Genomic DNA, 21808 nt, shown 5'->3' with positions numbered 1-21808 from the left:
CCTCCCCTATTTTGAAACCTAGCCTTCAGTCTCTAGAATCTGCGTGAAAACAGGAGTGGGTGGCTGCCATGGAAACACAGTTTTTCCAATCTATTGCTGATCTTCCTAGGGTGGATTACTGACTGTAATAACAAGAGATCAAGGATCCTTGAGTTCAGGAGTTAACTGGAATAAATATTCTTCTTCCCTAAAGAGCCTGCCTGCAGCAGCAAGAAGCAGGATCTAGATTAAGGTGCTCTTAATAGAAAATAAAGATTCTTCACCAAACTTACTGCAAATGTAATAAGTTTCAGGAGGATTTAAAAGTGGTAACAGCCTCTCTTTTAATGCATATTTAAGAAGTGCATCATAAACTAATGCTTCTGTTCAGTTTCTCCAAAACAGTGATGCATAGGGGACTCTGCCCACCAAGAACACAAGACAAAAGAAAATAAAACTCTCTAGTGCTTGCATAAAATTCATATGGAAAAGTGACAGTTATATAAAAAGGTTCTTAAGATTTGCATTAATCCCTACAAGCTCCTGTCGACACCTTGAGTGACAAGTCAACAGCCTTGTTAAATAGAGTAAGTTTCTTCTTAGTGATCTAGTTTATCAAATCAGATCACAGAGAGATCAAGGAAACCTTAGCTGGTTTTATTGACTATACAGAAAGAACCACAAATTGGTGTCAAAATGAGAAAGGTACGAGCAGGACAGTTTTCATCTCTAAAACAGGTTATGAAAGCATCTGGAAAAAATATGGCAGTGGACCCTGTATTATTGTGGCTCTCTAGCAGCACTCCCCAGTTGAAAAAACAGATTCACTGTGACTGTGCCAGTGTTTTTTCCTGGCTCTCTGTCTTTGGAAAAACAGACCTCATCAAAAAACAATATTTGCATTCAGAGAAATGTCCTGTCTCATTTCCTAATACCATCCCATCTCTGGGATCCAGTCAGTCAGCTCATTTGGTGACATATCATCCTTAGGTTTCAGGTGGTACCCAGCATTTTTTTAAATACAATTGAAATACCAACTGATCTTAGAAAAAGTCATACACAAATTGAAATCCACGAGCATTTTTCTGAGCAGTTGCAGCTTAGAAAAAAAGGTCTTGGGAGTTTCATTGCTTAATATGCCACTGCAAACAAAAATAGCCAACAAAATATTGAGCATCCTCAGAAATGACAAAACTAAAAGCCACTGTTGTATTACAGTATCAAACATTGCATTGATGCAACTTCATCCTAAGTATCACATGCAATAGCAGTCACTTTAATTCCCTAAGGATATAGTAGAGTCAGAAGAACACAGCAAGATGAACAACACAGGTAGCTGAGAGAATAGAGTGGCTGTCTTATGGGTGGAGATTAAAAATCAGTCACTAATATGCTTGTGTGCCATCACCTTCCCTGGCTGTGCTCATGGCTTGCCCCTGAAGGTCAGGCCACAGCCAGTCACGGTATTGCAGCTCAAGACACAGGAGTGAAACAGATGTCTGGTACATTTCAGTGCATCAAGATGTTACAAGATGTCATTAGTTGTAGATGGGCTACTACTAACAATGATGGAGCTTAGAGTGGTCTTTTGTGAGGTGAAATAAAAAGACACCATAGAAACAGGCAGCCTTTTAAGGACAAAGAGAAAGGCTGATTGCTGTGCTGTTTCTGCAATGTAAGCCTAATTTATGACACAAGTATTCTCCTCCACAGCAATGTCAGAATGACCTCTTAGGTATTTGAGGATATCTACAAATCTCCATTTATTCAGTGGTTTGAAAAAGACTCAGTGAAGTCCTAAAAATTTATGTTAGACTCTTTGATTAAAACAAATGAGACAATGGTTCCTCAGGAAAGAGCAGCATGAGCTGTATACATCAAAATGATATTATAAAAAAGGCAACCCCACAGAAATGTTTCATTTACTGTACTGGAAAAGTGTTTATGAATTGTTTTTTTCCACAGTAAGATAACCTGCTTTACTCTGCATTAGTGACAGAATAATTTGTTCTTTTATCATCCAGGTTATTTATTATTTTAAGTACTGATCTGTTGCAACTTTCCTGACTTATCACAAGACAGCCACACTTCTGGGAACAAGATGAAATACAGCCAGGAGAAACTATTTTTTGTCAAAGTTAAAAATACACTGCACTGGCAACCTAATTTAACACTTCATTCTTTGTCCCATGCTTTTGTTTACACATAATTCTTCTGGCGAAAAAGACCAGGAGAGCAGTGACACACACCTGAATCATTAATGTAACATACAAATCAGTTTAAGTAAATCCTTAGTGAGCAATGGATTTAAGTCTGTCCCCTTGAGAACCCTCATTTAACTTCAGGCATTAACTACACTCTTCCTCTCTTGTAACAAAATATTCCCACCCACAATTTCCACTTCCTCCTCCCAAACACACCACAAAGAAAAGTTTCGTTTAACTGTCCTTGAACAGAACAAACTTTCAGTGTAGTACAATAGATTTTTTTCACCAATAATCAAGATTCAGAACTCTCAAGTATGCAAAATTTCAAGAGTTCTTAAAAAACACTTATCCCTTACAAGTTTACTTAAGGATCTCTCATACCCTTCAGTAATGCCGACAGACTATTGGGAAGGCTATTCCCCTTCTTGATAGAGCAGGTAGTTTTTCAAACCACATCCTGACTTTAAAGAGCCACTTCAGAGCAGTGTGGTACATCTTGCTCAAGCTCCTTCTTCCATCACATCCTTGTTCATCAGACCAAGTTGCAGCTCCTCCTCTAAGCAAAAGGCTGTACTGCTTTTCCACTTCCAACTATGGACCACTTAATTCTCCTTTCTTACTCCCTCATAGCTCACACTGTAGTCAAAATTAATGTTTTAGCAGCTACCCATTAACTGACCAACCAATTTAGCTGACCACCTCTAAGCAGCAGAGATTTTGCATGCTTTGTGTCTTATGTGATGAAATGAGTAACAATTAATAAAACTTTTTCTAGACTATTATTAAGGGTATAGCCTAAAGAAGCACCAATACTTTAATGTTTCTCTTTTCGTTCTTAGATTTAGTAATTTCTAACATGGAAGCAGATTTTAATACAGAAAACATACCAGAAAAACAAATCTAGAATAATTAAGTAGGAATTAATTTAAGAAGAAGTCCATTGCCCAAAGTCAGACAGGCAAACTGAAAGAGCAAAGAAAAGTTTAAGGCTAGAAATAGATTTTTTCCTCACAGAATTTTCCTCCTGTTTAAGAGAATAACAGAATTACAGTCACCCTGAAGGGATAACAACATGTAGAAAGTAGTTTCCACTTGGCTATGCTAACACCTTTAAGTGAAAACAGCTGAGTAAAATATACTGAAATATTATAATTTCATTATTTGATTACTTTAACAAAACAAGTCTGAAACATGAAATCCATAGACAGCAACCCCAAAAAGTTTGAAGAGTATTTAAAATATTAATGACCTATCCATAGATATAAAATTATCAATCAAACATTCACAGGTCCTTTGCCAATTCATTCTGAGCTCAAATGAAGCTAAGTTAAGCATCTCTTTGATCCAAGATGCATGCATTATTTAGCATTAGCTAGACATTTGTTCATTTATGCAGACACATGCCAACAGGATTTATGCAAGAGGGTACCCATTTCTGCTTAATTTGAAATGTCCTGGTTCTCTCTCTGGAATCTAAACCACAGTGATTTATAGCTTTTAGGGAGTCTTTGTATTTTAGCAAAAGCACACTTTCAAAAAGCTACAGTCAGAAACTCTTCCAGTGGAAAAGTGAGTTACATAAAGGTCTTGGTGCATCTCCAAAGAACAAGGTGTCAGTATCTGTGCTGCCTCCTCTTGTAGACACGTGTGACTCTAGGTACTTCCACATGCACAAAACCACCCCACTGATTTTTCATGGTATTTTTGCAGATTTTCTTTTCTGACGTACTAAAATATGCATGTAGGGGTGGATTTTCGAGGGATAGAAGCTGGGAGGAACAGGGTGGTGGTTTTGGTTTTTCAGTTTTGGTGACTTGGTGTGGGGTTTTGTTCCTGGTCTATGCAGCTGATCAAAATTTGCATCACACACATTAAAATCTTAAATAAATATTTATAAGGAAGACTGGTAAAGAACAAAATGAAAGGGAAACATGAGCTGCTCAGAACTAGCAACAGTGAGAAACTGAAATTATGGGAAAAAATGGCAATAAACTCTGAAAAGGTCAGTGCCTTCATTTTTTTTTTTTCCCTATAAACCATTGCCTGTGTCCCACACTTCTGGAGTGTGAATGTAGACTCAGCTATAAGTGTATTCCATATGAACAACCTTTTAGCTTGGGTACTTTTAAACTTCCTCTCAGTGTCCCAAATTTTCCAGTATTCTTGTGATTTCTTGCTCCACAGCCCCTCTTCTAATGACAAAGAAATTTTGAGAATAATCAAAATAGGAAATTCATGTACCACAGTTTAAGCTTCCTCTTGCCCTGCTCCCTGCAATACACAGAGCAACACTCAACACCCAGACTGGATGTGCTCATTGATAGACTGCGCATTTAGCATGTGATAAACTTCCAGACGATGGAAGTTTGGCTGAGCAACACAAAAGAGAGTCAAAAAATTATAATTATTTGCCACATCCTGAAAGATTTCTGTTAACCTGGGAAATACAGGCTAAATCTGCAGCCCTAATTCAACCTATTAACAATACTCTGTGTAATGTTTGCTTTTAAAACACAGAAGAATGAGAGATATCTAAAACAAAAACAAGTTTAAAAATCAAACAGCAAACCATTTATTTCCTCCTGTCCAAACAGACCTCAGTAGCACACAAACAATGTGAGCCAACCCAAACTGTCACATAATATTGTACTTATCTATTTGGCACTGCTGAAGCCAAGCACTAAGGGAGGGAGATACTAACAGAGGTTTATAGAATTAGTGCCATTAAGCTGAAGCAAAGAATTCACCCCCTGTACCTGAGGGGGTAAAAAGTTAATAAAAACAACAATTATTGAGTAACTAGAGGCAGAAAATAATGCTAACACAACAGAACTCCGAAAAATAAAGCAAAGGAGATGGGGCTATCATGAGGGCACATCTTACAGAGCTGAGCTACTATTTTACCACTTACATTTTGAAGTGCCAGTAAGGACAAGATCAGGCAAGCAAGATGAAAATTGGAGAAAATGGGTCACAGAGTAGTGGAGACAAAGTGAGGTACAGAACTGCTCAATTTGCATGAAGAAAACTTCAAATCTACACTCAGATATGAAACTAAAGGAAAGAGGAGAGCAGAGACAGACAAACAGACCTGGGAGAACCTTTTCAAGGGGAGCCGATATGGTGCTGCAGAAACTCAACAAGGGATCATAAAAAAAACCCTTTGATCAAAAGCAAATCTTAAAAATGAAATGTTCAGGAGGTTTAACGCTTGAAGAAGAATGGACAAAGAAGCATTTTAAAAAGTACCAGGACAGTTGGTGACGAGAGGTGAAATAAAGGGAGTATCCTTCGGAGCCAGAGAAATCAAGTCATATCTCTGCAATATTCACCTGACACAGTTACACCTCAAACTTGAAACACTGAAAACTCCCAGCTTAAAAGGATATTCCAAATAGAACACCTTAAAGGCAAAGCAAATGACACCAGCCAGCAATACCCGCACTACAAGACACAGAGTACCTGACAACATGGAATTACATAAAGTTTACAAAAAATCCACTGAAAGGGCAGTTTTGGCATAAACTTTTGAAAAGAAAAAAAAAATCACAGGAATAAAACTTGTGCTTCTCAACCAAGGACACTTCATCCAACATCCTAACCACATCAACCAATCACTTAACCTTGCTGAGGAAGCAGAAGGACTTCTAGAAGGTTTGGGTGTTTATTTTGTTAGCTTTTTGTTGGCTTTCCCCCCCAACTGCCCTTCAGTTTTCACTTTCTATCTGTAAAAACCACAACTTTTCAGCTTGATCAAGTTTATTAGCAAACTGCAGCTTCTGCAAGGAATGAACAGCTCCTGCTAAGAAAGAGTAGTGAAGCATTGCCATGAGAGTCAAACCAATAGACAGCTGTGCTTCAGCTTTCCTCCTCTGGCAGTAGCTAATAAGCAGCACTTCAACAGAATGTGAAATGCTGCCTGCTAATAACTGGTCTTTGGTATAGCACAGTATCATTACAAGATATATGGGAATCTCTTGGTTCCCATATACAAATATACATATACATATCCCATATACATAAACAAAATAACTGTTTGGAAATAGTCATCCAGATGTCATCTAAAAAATATCTGCAAGTGTATGCAGTGCTTTTGGTGGCATAAGTATATAAAAAATAAAGTGATACTAAGGATTGCTTTAACTTCATGCTGTTGCAGACTATTAATGCAGCTCATATTAAATACTTGACTCAGGCAACTATGTCACTCACTGTGACATTGCAAGAAAATTGCCTTTTTGAAAAATGAAAGAATAATCTCCAAAAGCTCCTGAATGCACTCACTAGAGTCTTAACCTTGACACATAACAAAATATCAGTTATTCTTTAAACATAAGGGCAAAGATTAAACAACCCAGAGGTGCTCTCTCCTTCATACTGCTGCAGTTCACTAGTGGTCCAAATGAGCCATCCAGCACCATTACTGCTAAACTTTTCCACTTCAGAATAAAGCCCCAGTTTTATTAATTGAGTTCTTCAGATGAGAGGCACTTTCTAGTACCATTTTGCTACTATCATGCATATACTGTAATCTACACAAGACACAAACAAGCCTTTAGAAAATGACCTGTAGAGGTCTACCACCTTCCACTGACCTCCTTCAAAATCATGTTTGGCTCTGTTTCAGCCTTTTATTGCTCTTTGGCACTAGTAATCCACCATTTGATCATTATAAAAAGAATCACAGCAGATGTGCCTACAAACAGAGCATGATGCTTTAAGTGGATTAGGAAGAGATGAACTCTCAAGAAACAAAATTCCTGAGTATATGCTAATAAATTTACTTTAAAAGACTAAATTGAGAAGAGATGTGAGCAGATTTCCTTAAGCACTTCTATTTTGGAGTGAAGATGCAAAAGTGCTGCTCGTGACAGACTACATTTTCTGTACTTCCCCACAGTATTCCAAGTATTTCTGTTTTGGTAAGTTTTTCCAAACTCAAATTTTGCCCTCGCCAAACACCACAGCAGAAAAGACACCAGTGTACTTGGCAGAGGGGAACATATTTATCATGCAATTAGCTATATAAAGCTGCATTGTGCTCTTTCCCTGTTTACACCATACAGATCAACAAATGAAATGGAACCAGCTTTACTAGATTGAATTTTTCCAATGGCAAAACTATCTTCACTTGATTAGTGATCAGAGTAGGCAAAATAGACTCTACATGCTACATGAATAAAGAAATGCAGATGCAAGTGACTTTTTTACTGTCGAGAACTATTTAGGAATTACTAGTCTATCATGGACAGACCAGAACAGGACAAGCAAAACCAGAAAACTAGAACAGCAAGCTATAGTTACAACAGTACAAGGCACAGAAAGATTGTAGTTCTCTAAAATAGTTTTGAGTCTTCTTTGCAGTGTAAATGTGCATGGGTAGGGGGCTGCTATCACTGGTGAGTTTAGTAACATGTAGAAAGGCACTGTTCACAATTTTACTGAATTTACATTCATCTTTTCTTTCATGATTCTTGGTCACTTCTTACTTTTGCATGCCTTCCTTAACTTTTAGAGTAAAATAACAGTTTCACCTATCAGAATTCCAAAAATATCAAGGAACAGTAAAGAAAAAAATGTTTAGACTGAACATATGTCCCAAAAATTGTTTAGATGAATAGCGTATCTTAGTTGTGCTTTACTGGGCAAGGCAGGTAAGCAAAATGGGTGGAGATCTAGAGCTTTTTTATAGAAATTAGTCACTAGGAAGCATTCATCATTTCTCCTGTACAAAAATTTGCTTTATTCTATAATTCACAGTATAATACCCATAAAACTTAAGCAACTTACTTTGCAGTGGTCATACTGCTGCTGTAAGGTTGGAACATCCCCTCCAACAGGCATTTGTTTTTTCAGTTCTTCATCTTTTGCATTTAGCCATTTGATTAACTCTTCCAGAGATGTAAGCAATCTGTTCCATTTCTCTGCACTGGCCTCCAAGTGAGCCCTGTGAGACAGTATAACAGCACCTTTAAAGCCCTGAATGGCAAAACCAGCATGGGAAAACAAACAAAATAACTCCATCAGTAAGATGAGAATGTTTCAAGTGTTTAACTGCAAAGCAACTTCGTGTTAAAAGAAAAAATCTATTTCAGAACACTTTCTACAGCAAATCAAAATAAACAGAGGAGAAACAGGGGAACACAGACAAATATGTTCCTGATGCTTTAACTCATCTAAAACATTGAACACCGCGTGTCTAAGCAACATAAAAAATTCCTGTGTTTTGTTGTGACTCCACCATTGTGAAACATGCACAAGCATCATTTTGTGAGCTAAAGCATTGCAAAACTGAACTCTTTCATGCCAGACCTTGACTCTCCAGAAGCAAAATCCAGTGTGTTCTACCAGTAGTTACCAATAGCAAATTGCCCGTCCTGCTGAACAAATCAGTCAGTGAAACAGGTTACTTAAAAAATCATCTTTCATTGATGTCGACTATTAATACAGTGAATCTGTTCCTCACTTTAATTGACAAAAAAAGTCAAACTCCACAATATCTTTTTCTATAATTTTCAGAAATACCTTGACTTGGTGCCTTCTCCCTGCAGTGCCTAAAAGATGCATAGAAATCTTCAAAAGGGACCAGCTACCCCTCTTTTACTGCAGTCATTCTATGTTATGGTATCATTCAAAACCAGCATGCACCTAATTTATATCAGCAAAAAAAAAAAGTTTTTCTTCACACAGATAGGGGAGTAGAGCTGAATGATTTTCAGTGTAGTCTGACACCTGTCCTGCAAGTTTCTCCCCTGCTTCTGAAGGATGAATGAAGTAAACCCTTTCCTATTTTGCACATTGTTGGTTATCTTTTTTTTTTTCTGATTAATTGTGACTCACAACTAGAAACTTTCACCTGCTTGTCTTGTATTATAATTTCAAATGGCATTAGAGTAAATGTTTGGGGTTGATACAGCAACATTTGGATTGATGGGATGATGTGCTACAAGGTTAACTCCAACACAAGCTTAGGTTTGGCCACACTGAGATCTCCCAGCAATACACTAGGATAGGTGAATCAATAAAGCAGTCAAGTAAAAGTGTATAAGGAGGGAAATACAAAGAAAAAAATTCCACATTTCTGAAAAGGATAAACCAAGTACCTTTAGGAAGAGAAACCTATTCTCATTCACTCTTGTTAAGGAAAGCACTTAAGTAACTAATTGGGAAAAATTATGAAATTTAAGTAGTTGTTAGAAGTGACATTTTATTGCCTACAGTTTTGTGTGTTATGGTTTCTATTGTCCCATATTGCTCTCACTGATACCTTCATCTCAACACTGAATTGCAACAAGCTGCTAGCAGCTTAGGCCTAAACAGTAGAGTCAGCATCCCACCCTGTACCAAAGCACAAGCAAGTTGTTGTGTTGGCCTTGGTGGGCAGGCCAGCAGCTTCTGAGTGGAATGTATTGTCTCCACACTCCTGATATTTTTTCAGGTACTCAGAACTGGCCCTTCTTTCTTGAAGTGAAAACATTCTTACTTACCAGGCAGAGGAGAGACATTGCCCTTTCATCCAAGCCAAGGCAGCCCATATTTGAACTTATAGTGCTGACATTAGACTCTGATTGCTAAAAAAGTATAGATATATCTTCGAGAATTTCTAGTAGCAACTACAATTAAAATGTTCAAATTTACAGCTTTCTGTACATTTGATAGTGAAATCTCTATTCATCATGACTTATTACTGTTTTTAGCACATATAAGCAGCTCTCACCGCTAAAAACTGGCACACTCTGAGGCTTTGAGATTCTGCTCTAATTATTTAGTGGAATTCTTGTATGCAACATAAATTGGAGCTTTGTAAGGAAGGGAAAAACTCCCATAACTAGATAATGGACAGCTTAAGGGTGATTCACCACTATTTAACATACAGTGCAATAATATTAATAGTATAAAAACTAATCTGATACTAATGTGAATGATATAGCATACATTACAGGATTAAATGCATTGTAATTTACCACTTAGTACTTGCATGCATGCCAAATACATGTCAATACCAAAAATAACACTATCAAGCATGGTTTCAAAGCCCAGTGCAAGTTAATCCTGCAGAGGTAGAGCAGTAAGGGGTGGAGAGGAAATGGACTACACCAGCACTGAGCACAAAGTGACCAAACCTCCCAAAGAAAGAAATTAAAAAGGGAAAAATACACAGGGGAAAACTCAGCAGCCTGGATTTTTTCCAGAATACTATCCTTTTAATCTTACTGAAAGCAATACTGAGAATGAAAGCAAGATGCAGCAGCTGAAGAGCAGACACAAGCATTCAATTCTCCTGGGGAGCAAAGAAACACACATTCAGTAAACACCATTCAAAACACATGCTGCACAGGAGCAAGAGAGTCAAGACATGCTTTAAATTGCATTTCAGTGTAAAGTTTTAGCATCACATCTATATTTGTCATACAGACATTATAAGAGACAGAAGATAAACTATGCAGAAGTTCTGAAATGTTTCTTGGGCTTTTCTGTTCTCTGAGTCCGGATTTCTATCCTTTGTTTTGCAATTGGTACTCTACTGATAAACAACCTGCAAACAAAGCTTCAGCTTTTTGTGCACATGTGACAAATGAATTGGCAAACTCAAGGATTTACTAGATCAAGTGGTGGCTCAAGAATCTTCTCTGATCAAAATAGAGGTCAGTTATAGGTGATTGTTTCTGAGCATGAGTTGGAGCACAAATATTCACCAGCGGCAACCACCGGGTATGCAAAAGAACTCCTAAGGGAATCCTGGATGAACCTGAAGAACACAGATGCTCCTATCCAACTGACCAGACTGAGAGAAACCCTCCCTCCCCTTCCCCATGCTGAATAAAATCATCCAGAAAACAGCAACTCTGACACAACTCCCCTTCTGTTGACCCTGAGAAGCTCTCTTCACAGCTGGAGACTTCCTCAGCTTTTGATTCTGCTATGGAGGTAGCACTTTTCCTGCTGAGTGACAAGGGAACACATGGAATAAAAAAAAGATTGGTGGGTGGTCTAAATATAGAGAAAGAGAGAAAAACTCCTTTTCTGTTTCTCCCATACTTTTACCTCTACCCTCCCCCAAACACTAACATCCTCACACCTCCTGCCCCAGGAGAAAAGAATCTCCCCTAAATATTTGGCTTTAAAACCAGAACCCCACAAGTCTACGGCTTTGTTTTCTTCCTGGTAATAAGATAAAGAGAGGAAAATAAAGAAGCGTAAGTCTACAATTTCAAGGAGAGAGGTGCACCATCATAGACACTCCAAGTATAGGTTTAAGCAGCTTCTGCGTTTTTAAAAATATGTCAGAACAGAACCGTTTTTCCAGTTAGGAACTCCCTTTACTGAGAGTAGCAAAGAAGTAAACTCAATATAGTGACTAGCAACACCAGCTCTGAGGACTGATGTGATGAGAAAAACTCATACTGTCTCTCTTTGGGAGAGCAGTACTTTCAGCAATTAACAATCAGGATAATCGGAATGTACACATAAATGAAAATATTCTAAAAAGCTCACAGAAACTTTAATTTAGTAGCACTATCCCAAGCTAAAACCCATTGCGAAACAATCAGCTTTTTCATTCTTCAGTCCTAGCATCTAAAAGTTACATGTTCTTCTTACTACGGTCATCCCTACAGTTTTACTTTCCAATTCATCCTTGTAAAAAGATACAGCAAGAAAGCAAAAATTGAAGGTGAACAGACTTCATATCAGTTCTGTCCTTTGTTACTCCCCTATGAAGGCTTTAAGGACTCTTGAACAAGTTAGAAAAGTGAACTGCAATCAAAGAACAGAGCAGAATACATGAACTCAGAAATATTACACTCTTTTCAGTAGTGGCTGAGATTTGAAAGGTTAATTTACTTGTCTTAGATTTGCACCTGTATTCTCTTTCTTGCCTGTCTTACACTTTGATCTCCAGTGACATGTGGCTCTGCAGCACTGCAGGTACCAGCAGAGGAACATTAATGCTGCCCAATGGGATACACATGCCATATCTATGAAGAACAGAAAAGATGGGTCTGTATTCAGAAAATGTATTCCCAATTTCTGAGCAGACTGCACAATCAGTCTTTCTGTACTACAGCCTTGGAAATCATAGCTATACAGGATAAGTGGTTTGAAGGCCCTTTTTCATGGCCATCCATTTCTCCCATATTATGATCAAGCCCAGGAATGGCCAAGCAACCCAATGGTTCTTGCTAGGACTCCACAACTGATAAGCTATTATTTTAAGAGCATGCTTTTGTCTTTCTCTCACATGGACTGGTGAATAGAGCTCATAACAACCCAAGTCCAACAGCTTCTGCATTAAACTGTGTATGTGGTGGAGCCAGTCTCTGCAAGTCCCCATGCCAAACTGCTTGGTTCTTTGGGTCCAAGTTCTGCCTGTGGGATTTCAAGGAGCTGATTTAACAGTTTCATTTAACTGTTTAGCAGGTTGGTGATAAGTGGATATGAAAAGTAAATATGACATTTTCCCCTCTATTTCACTCATTCAAACTCCTGTGCCTGAATTTCAAGGTCAGTTCAACTTCCCAGCCTTTGGAATAGTCATATGGATGTTTAACATTGTTCTTTACTTTTAAAAGAACAGTTTTCTCAAATCAACAAGCAAGTGGTTGCAATTAAAAGCTCTAGAAATTATTCTCTATGTAATTCATTTTCATATAGAATTTAATTCAATAATGAATATGGCAGTATCTATTTAAAAAAATTGCATCACAAAGTTTTAACAATTACCACACTTGAGCTTGGCACAGATAGGGTCAAAAAACTGTAAAATGCATTCCTTGATTAATAATTACTTTAAAAAAAAAATTCAATTTAATAACAGCAATTAAATTATTAATTTGAATTAACAATTCAATACCAATTAGATGGATCAAGATACTTAAGATGCAAGTTCTATTAATCTAGTAATTTCAAAACAAAAATATTGTAAAAACAAAACCATGAACAAACTCCTGATTTCCCTTCAAAGCAATGGCAGATTTGCAGAATTATTTCACTGATACTGCCATTGATTTGCAATAAGGAAAGACTCAATGCACTTTCTGGAAATTTTGGTACAAGGTCAGCAAGTTACAACTGTGAAGGTCTGAAGAGAAAACAAGTAGTTAAGCCTACCTGGTGAACAAGTTCACCAAGTTTTGTATCTGCATTCAGGAGTCCTTCATGAAAGAGAACAGATATTTCATTTCAATGTTGTGGTCATATTTGTCAAGCCTCTTAGAAGACAGAAACTGTGCCCCATCACACCTTGATGTTTTCATTACTCACCTGATGTTAGCGGACTTCGCCTTCAGGTCATTCCAGCGCTGGTTCATGTCATCAAGCCGGTGCTGGAGCAGAGCAGCTTCCTCAGAGTTTCCCAAGGCTTTCACCATTTTCTGTCTGTTTCCATCAATACTTTTAAAGATGTCATTGTGGGCATCAATCTCAGCTTGAATGTCCTGAAATACCAGCAAGAAAAGTTCAAACATAGTTCTGTGAGTAGAGCTGACTCTAATGAGTACCCCTAAACACTAGGACAGAGCATGTATTCCAACTTCCTTGGGTGTCTCTGATAAAAGATACACAGGAGAAAACCTGCAATCCTATTAACGTCACTACAAAAGGTCTAGCTTTCTTAAGTGTGAGAAAAGGAGTCTGAACGTCATCCAAAGCTGTGAAAAGGGAAATGGAATTATAAACACCAAGTTCTGTGATGTTGTGTTTTGTAGCACTGAAGGTAACTAACTGTCTCCTGTTCACCCACGCATTTCACACAGTGTGGCATTTGCAAATGCACTAGAACTCATTTCCTCTCCAGAAATTACACCGATTCAGCCTTAGCTATGTCATCTCTTTCTTCTTTGAAACAAAACATTCTGGAAACTTTAGGCAGTCTAGTGAAATGCAGCCTTTATCTAGTATTTTAGGTCACACATAATGAAAGCATTTAACTAAAATCTTAACTTTAAAACCCCAAACTGCAGCTAAATGGTTACAGCAACCAAAAATCCATTTTTACAAATAAACTACTTTATATTATGGCCTGAATATATGGAGAGGTAGACATAAAATGGCAGGATGCATTATAATCTGAATTTCGTAGTAAATACTGAAAAGACAAAAGAAAGCTTGTGATTTCCATTCTGTTGATTCATTTCTCTTCCCCTTAGAAATTAAACACATTTTATCCTCTCATCTACCATCTGCCTCAAGAAACACATTACAGATATTGTCTTCATCTAATTGAGCACAGTATTATTTTTAAAACACATAAAAAGAGCAAACAAAACTTCCTGCACCACAGCTAATGGTTTCTAGCATCCATACATCACATCTCTCTATATTCTAATAAAGCAGTGTAAATGTGTGGAAAGCCAGGAGGTATACTGGCTGTCTCAATAGGATTAATCAACGAAGATTATGACAGGAACTTGATGCAGATGTAAATAAACTTCTTTTGCAAAGGAGGAAATCAAATAACTGAAATTCCTTAAAGGTCTTTATTCTTCCAATCAACTCCTCAGTAATCACCATCTGTTCCCAGAAGCAGAAAAGGAGGGGGCTTTTTTACCTCCCCATCCTAAAGATGTATTCCTGCTGGCACGTATACAAATGGAAGTGGAAAAGTAGCCATGAATTTGAAATAGAATAAAAGTGTTCTAGAGTAAGGAAAGAAAACAAAAAAAGTCAGGATACAGGCGAAGAGGAGGGAGGAGAGGCAGTGGGAAAGGAGATGAGAAAGGGAGGGAGGCACTGGTGAAGCTCTGTCTGGCCAGAAGAGCTACTGTGTGACTTTGGACAACTACCTTTGTTTGCACTGAGATTCAATTCTTTAAAGCAGGTAAAAAGACACTTTTTTTGGGTCTCTGAAACAGCCCAATAAAAATCACCATTCTAAACACTGAAACAAAAATGACATTTAAAAGGAAAAAAACAAAATGGAATTGTCTGATGATCAGCCAACCCAAATAAGATGGCAGAGTCACTAGCTGAATTTTGTTTCTTTTGCCACATAAAGAGGGGGATACAACTGTGAAACTCCATCACTGCTCTTAGATGAATGCTTAAGGGATCTGGGCCAGAGTAGTCTCCCAGTGTGAGAGGAGAGGGAGAGGGAAACAAAACAAAAACAGAACAGAAAAATCCCCAAAACCCTAAAGAAATACACTATAAACAGAAAATGTCTTCTTGCTTTATCAACTTTTTTTTTGAGGCACTACTATAGACATGCCATATTTTTGCTAATTTTGCAAATATTTATGTGCACTTGGCTGTTAAATGGAATTGAAAATTTATTGTATGAGGTCAACATATTTATACACATGCAAGTGCTTGCAGGATTAATGCCCTAAATTAAAAGAAAGCTTTTTGAGGAAAGAATTGATCCTATATATAAATCAAGGTGAAAGCTCCAAAGTTTGAAAGATAGAAAGGAGAAGAAATAACTAGATTGGCATTTAGATATGTACTTAACCCTAGCCAAACTACTAAAGCATTGCCACTTCCCTAAATTCTTTTTAAGTATGAAAATTAAGTATTAAGATCAAACTGCTGCCTTTTCCATTTTAATGTGGTGATTTCAAAATTTTATTTCCATTTTGAATCTTCTCTGACTTCTTTGCTTCTCTCCCTCTTTACCTTTCTTCCTGCAGAATTCAAGTTTTCATTTTATATTTGGATTTGATTTTAAACCATGTCTCCATAATAAAAAACCTACTTCTTTCTTTAACTCCTACCAAATAAAATCTAAATGATCATGCGATGACAACTGAAGGGCATGTGTCTTTAAAAAATGTATAAATATGCGCAATTCAGTAAGACTGCAGATGGAAATACTGAAAAGGATGCAAAACCAAGCTGCTACTAGAACAGCCCAAAGGCAGACTGGAGTGACATGCCCAGGGTAAAAGAAAGCATATGACAAAGATTGGAGCAGAACCCAACTTACGAGCCCAACTCAACCAGCTATTAAATTTTTGTCTTTTCTTTCCCTCTTATGGACTGCAAGGATATGTTAAAAGCAGTTACAGCATTAGGCATAATTGTCCTTTGGAAACTATCAATACTTTATAAAAGGCAAGAAACCTCCAAGCCAAACCCACACGTGATGTGTCTTTTTTCTAAATGATGAGTCCAGAGGGCCTCTAATTCACTCTGCAACTCTCTAAGCTATTAACAGTTTCACTTCTACTCACATTTTTTCAGATTTTGTCTGTATGGAAATATACCAGTAAGGATGGTAACACAGGCAAAGTATTTACCTTTTTATAGGGCCCAAATACATCTGCTGAAGATAAAAACACAACTAATGAAGATAAAAAGCACAACTAATGGACAAAAAAATCCATGGCCAAATTAAAGTGGAAGAAACTATGCATTTTAAAATAGACAAAGTGTTACTGTATTGAATTCACACTATTAAAAATTCTGGGATAATAATACAAGGATCTAAAACAGGGATTTTATTTTGTAAGGGAAATAAGTATATTCCCATAGCATTAAAGATTCTATTATCAAGAAACCCTAATATTTTTCTTACATATAGGACACAAAACTCAACTTAGTCTCTCAAGAAAAAAGTCAACAGCATTCTGTACCAAATCACAGCTTCACAGAGGGTTTAAAGGCAGGACTCATCAATGTTTTACTACAAGTTTTTTGAACCCACTATATACAGCAAAATTCTGGATTACACTCCAATTATTTTTATGCTTATTAGAAAACAGAATTCCATGTATTTTTGTAAACATCTGACCACATACCAGGGATGGCAAGTTAGGCCACGCAAACCAAATATGGCTTGCTAGAAATGGACATACAGATACAATGCTGATGCTGTGCAACAAGCCTGGCAGCATTTTGTGTTGACACATGGAGTGCTACCTCCTTTTAATCCCCAGGTACAAGCCATCTGTTGTATGTGGCTTTTGAACTACACATTTATCTCAAAAGGAATTAATGGGCTTGAAGTTGATTCTTCATAGATGAAAATCAGCTTGAAAAATTGCATTTTACCTAGCAAAAGTTACTCCCAGGCTGTTTTGCCAGAACCATTTTGTACTTCTTGCATCCAATACAGACAATGCCTGTGAGTGGAACGGGTGCACAGAATTGCAAGTCCCGTGAAAATGACTGCCCACTGCCTTCACTGACAATGCTCAAGTCAGCAAAGACAGTCACAGAAATGCTGTACTTGCCTCTTTCTAAGGTCAGAAATAAATGTGATGACTGCTCAAAGTACCTGCAGAAAAATCTTCCAGCTGTTCCAGCTGGAAGAAAAATGTCAGTGCCATCCAAAGGACATAACTGCATGCCACAGACAGCAGCCAGAACATCGCTCTTTGAGGTCTCACAGCAGGTAGTAAAGCAATGGACTTTTTTTTTTTTAATAGCACTTTGTTTAGTTTATCTTGAACCAGGTACATTTTACCTGCTTCTGCCAACTGCCTCTGAGAACACTGCTGTGGCAGATATTCCCTTTAGCCTCTGTTTTACTTGTAGCTTTTCACTTTCTGATGACTCTTAAGGAAGGAGTAAGAATTAAGGCATGATAGAGGTGTATCAGACTGGCCATTGTGAAAGGGAAACTGGACTTTTATTGGTCTCAGCCTTAAAATGCTGGGGGTAGCTGGGAAAAAGAGATGCTCATGTAAAAAGAAGGCTATAAAAATCTCATCTCATCCAGGAAGTCTCTTCTCTGATGTCAGAGAACAGTCATGCCTTTAAAAAGGCTCATCCCATCTGCTGTTTCAGAGTCCTGCCTGCAGTAGCAGTTGCTGTTAAGCAATCCATTTACAGTGAATTCACATTCAGAAGTAGCAGTATACATTGAAAACTTTAAGTTAGAATTGCCATTATCTTAAATCCACCAGTGCCAGAAGTGCATAAAGATGGACATCAAAACCTCTTTCAGGTGTCATACACAGACCATGGTGAATATCACTACAGCCACTGCAATATAGTGTAAGATCAAAGCAATTTGCTGTAGATATAACAAAAATGTATTTACTACTTAAACTCTCAGATATTTCATGAAGAAAAAAAGGAATTTTTTGGGGGGAGGACCCACTTTGGGACATTCTTCACTCCTAATTTTCAAAGGCTTGTATTACCAAGATCTTTGTACCAACACAGCAAGTTTCTAAAAACTTGACTTGACTTGCACTTAAGCCTCTTGGATAGTACCATAAGAGGTGACATATGGTGTAGTTAAAGATTCATTTTATCACAAGAATGATGATGCACTTACAGGAAGGCTGAGAACGCCACACTGCCTTCAACATCCTCTGTGGCTCCATTGCATGGCACAGACCCAACATCTGAGGGGCACCATAAATGTGTTAATACTAATTCCAGCAGTCACATAATTATGACTGAACAAAGCCAAGGCAGCCCTGCCTACTGCAGTGTAATGTGACTCTGTTTGTGCATAGGAAGGGAGTGCCGTGCAAGCTTCTGCAAATGCCATCTGGCTTCTGCATTACCACCACAGTAACAGCACTCATCATTCTCTCTGTAGAACATATATTAATCAATCCAGAGAGCTGAAAGTAGCTTACAAGCCAGGATCGCTGTCATAACACTGTTTCTCCTGGCAGCGAACATCTCAGGAAGGACAGGATGGGTGTGTGGGGAATCATAAGAGGGACAGATGAAGCAGGGGAGGAGGGGAGCTTGTTTAAAAAAAATAAAAAGGAAAAGAAAACTTGCTAAAAAAGCACAGACTAAAATTTTAGAATTTGTGATCAAAGTCCACCAAATAAAACGTTAACCTCCTCCAGCACCAAAGTAGCCTTTTATGTTGCATTACAAATTTCAGCACAGTAGACAACAAAATTTCACAGCAAGCTAAAAAATACAGCAGAGCTGTAAGACCTCTAAGTTTTGGTGAGAATTGCTATAATCAATTTCTTTAAGATAAACACTGGAATATTCAAAGTCACAGGGGAGGGCCTGGAGTTTGCAAATACCAGGGCTCGTATGATTCATAAAATATTAGAAACACTGGTTAAAAATTTCTCTCTTAATGAAGTCATGAAGCATCTCAGGGTCTGGCACACACCCTCATCTTTACAGGCTACCACAGCAGCAGCTACAAGAGAAGAGCGAAGGCTAGATGACACAGTGGGAGCAAGAGAGGAGCCAGTGACCTATACAGTGAAGAAGTCAGATAACAAACCCTTTTACTGTTACTCTTAGCTACTTTTGAAAGTGTCATGCTGGTGGGATCCTGAATAGTGACTGTCTCAAACATACTTCTCCCTGATAAACAAAACTGGTAAATTGGGAACTACTGAGGAGAAGAACACTGGTTTACATTTTAAAAGAAGAACATGCTGAAGTTTAGGAAAAAAAAAAAAACAAAACAGAATCAGGCTTTGCAAACTGCTCACCTACTGTGAGACCACATCTTTAAGGTGTTTTATCTTAATTCATAAATAAACTACTTTGTATTTTGTTACATACTGTGGTCTTGCAGGATACAGGAAGTTTGTATGGTAAAAAAAAGACAAAGCAAATCTAACAGTGGTTACAAACATGCAAGTGAGGTTTCACTAGAACTGCTGACAAACAGATGAAAACAATCTGTTCTTTAACATTTGTATGTCTCTTGCTCATCAGCACAATCACTTCAAACCCAAACCTCCTGCCTCTAAGCATTACTGCTACCCAACAACCTGGAAAGAGAAAGAGTAACTAGTTGGAATAAAAGAAGTACAGGTGAAACAATGGGGAAGTTGCATATTCATTGGAAATAATTCTACTTATAAATGCCATAATGAGATCTTCCAGTTCGACTAAAATAACATTCAACTAAATTTAACAGCAAATTCCAGAGCACTTGCTTTATGCCAATAGTGGAACAAGGTCACAGGCAGCCTGTAATGTCCCCTTATACTCTTGACTTAGCAAAGCCCAAGCTGCTTTTCATTTCCTTTGGAACTTAAAATTAAATAAATAAGTAAATTAAAATGACCACAATCCGAGGACATGCTCTAAAAGTAATCTTGTAGGACCTGAAATGAGGAAGATAAGCGACATTAGATTTCCATAAACAGAGTGCACATGAGGACATAAACAGCAACACACAAAACCTAAGTTAAACATCAACCTGCCTTTTTTATTTACTGTGTAATTTTCAAAGGCATACACAGCCTTTTTCAAAGGCATGTATGCAAGTGCCTATCATACCTTTTCAAATTTTGTCAGCAACTCACGTAAACTGAAGTTCAGGCCAATCATCATTAAGCGTCTCCCGAAGCCTACATTTTTCTGGTATGTCCTCCAAGCCAAGTCTATAGCCTTCAAAAAGTCTCTCTCCTTTCCCACCTATACAGTCTCAAAATACTCCAAGCGCTCCAGTGTGTGTCCCTCTCTCGGGCTGTGTTCCACTGGGAACAGCTCACACAGCGCCATCGTCACAGTCTCCGTGTCCCTGCTCCTTCCCATGGGCTGGGCACCCAGGGGTGAGCTGCTGACACTGGGTGCTGCTCCTTGCAGAGCTGACCTGACCTCATGGCACTGTGGGGATCTCCTTGGCTCCACACCTCCCCAGGACTGCCTCCAGCTCACCTCAGCAATGGCCTGCAGGACCCAAGTGCTTCTGGCAGGCCTCAAGCTCAGTGCTTGGTCTCAGTGACCCTGAGTGAGAGAAGCTATAACCTGCTGCTTTATGACAGATGGAGAGGAGGAACACATCCTTCCATGCTGCTCCATTCAAGGGAAAAAAAAAAAATCCCCAGAGAAATTTCTGTCTATAGAAGCATCAAAAACCAAGTTCTCAGACAAGTTAAAATGGGATGAGGCACACTTCATCCTAGGAAACGTGGTGGTGTGACCAGATGGGAGGCCATCTCTCCTCTGACTTCCTCAGAGCCAGCACCATGGGCTGGTGCTGCTATGGCAGTAATCAGGCACCTCCAGCCCTCTTCGTTTCGCCCAGGAGATGCTGCGCCACGGAAAAGCCAAGGCCCATTAGAAGTTGTCTAAAAAGTAACTTCCTTTGTGCAAGCAAAAAAAAAACCCCAAAAAAACCATCTAGCAAAGGATCCTGCTGCAACTTCCAAAGCCTTCGCTGGGGATCTCCTCCTTTGGTGCTGCCTGCTCTGACAGCCGTGTGGTAATCTATCCCGGGTATTTGTTTATTATTGTAATCAGCATCCTCCCTTCCAGCGGCCCTGGTGCTGCTCCGAAGCCAAGCACACTCCCCCTTCCGGGAGGCCTCCCTGCTGGAAAACCACCACCACCCGAGGCTGCAGAAACCCCAGACCAAAAGCCCTCACTTTTCCTTCCCCTGGAACGGAAAGATGGCTGTTCAGTCACTGAGCAAGCTTTGGAGCTGTAAAAGCAACCAGTGCTGCACAAAGCCACCACAGACTGGGGCTGCCCAGGAGGGCATGCTCAGCAAGCCAGATTGTTTTCCATATGAGCCTTTGCTCGCCCGCGGGAAACCTGACACCCCATGGGTGGCTGAGAGGAAATCAGTCCATTTCCAACCATTCCCACTGGAAACCCGTGTGCATGTGAAGGCCTATTTAAGCTGCTATTAATGCCTTCCGCACAAACACGCATTACTCAACCACCAAAACCAGATTGAGTAATAGCTGCCAGCAAGTCAGTAAATGTATAATTAAAACCAAACCAGC

General features: G+C 38.6%; 1 protein-coding gene and 1 long non-coding RNA gene across 6 annotated transcripts in view; one reads left to right on the top strand and one right to left on the bottom strand.

Moving 5' to 3' along the window:
- The window catches only part of UTRN (utrophin), a 302322-nt gene that overhangs the window by 102480 nt on the left and 178034 nt on the right, over positions 1–21808 (bottom strand). For 4 of the 5 annotated variants that reach the window (XM_068184872.1, XM_068184869.1, XM_068184866.1 and 1 more), the window contains 2 exons: positions 13449–13621; positions 7977–8133 (listed from right to left, as the gene is read on the bottom strand). In XM_068184872.1, coding sequence (XP_068040973.1) covers positions 7977–8133; positions 13449–13621 — 330 coding nt within the window. Of the gene's footprint in view, positions 1–7976; positions 8134–13448; positions 13622–20354; positions 20554–21808 lie in introns of those variants that run through there. The other variant, XM_068184867.1, reaches the window with a different exon arrangement.
- Positions 18589–19488, top strand: LOC137470976 (uncharacterized). Its single transcript, XR_010997332.1, has 3 exons — positions 18589–18786; positions 18982–19049; positions 19239–19488. It is a non-coding gene; the product is annotated as an uncharacterized lncRNA (long non-coding RNA).

Source organism: Anomalospiza imberbis, chromosome 3, assembly GCF_031753505.1.
Source record: "Anomalospiza imberbis isolate Cuckoo-Finch-1a 21T00152 chromosome 3, ASM3175350v1, whole genome shotgun sequence".
Taxonomy (NCBI): Eukaryota; Metazoa; Chordata; class Aves; order Passeriformes; family Viduidae; genus Anomalospiza; species Anomalospiza imberbis.
The sequence above is the reverse complement of the archived record's forward strand: the minus strand, read 5'-3'. Positions and strand labels throughout refer to the sequence as shown.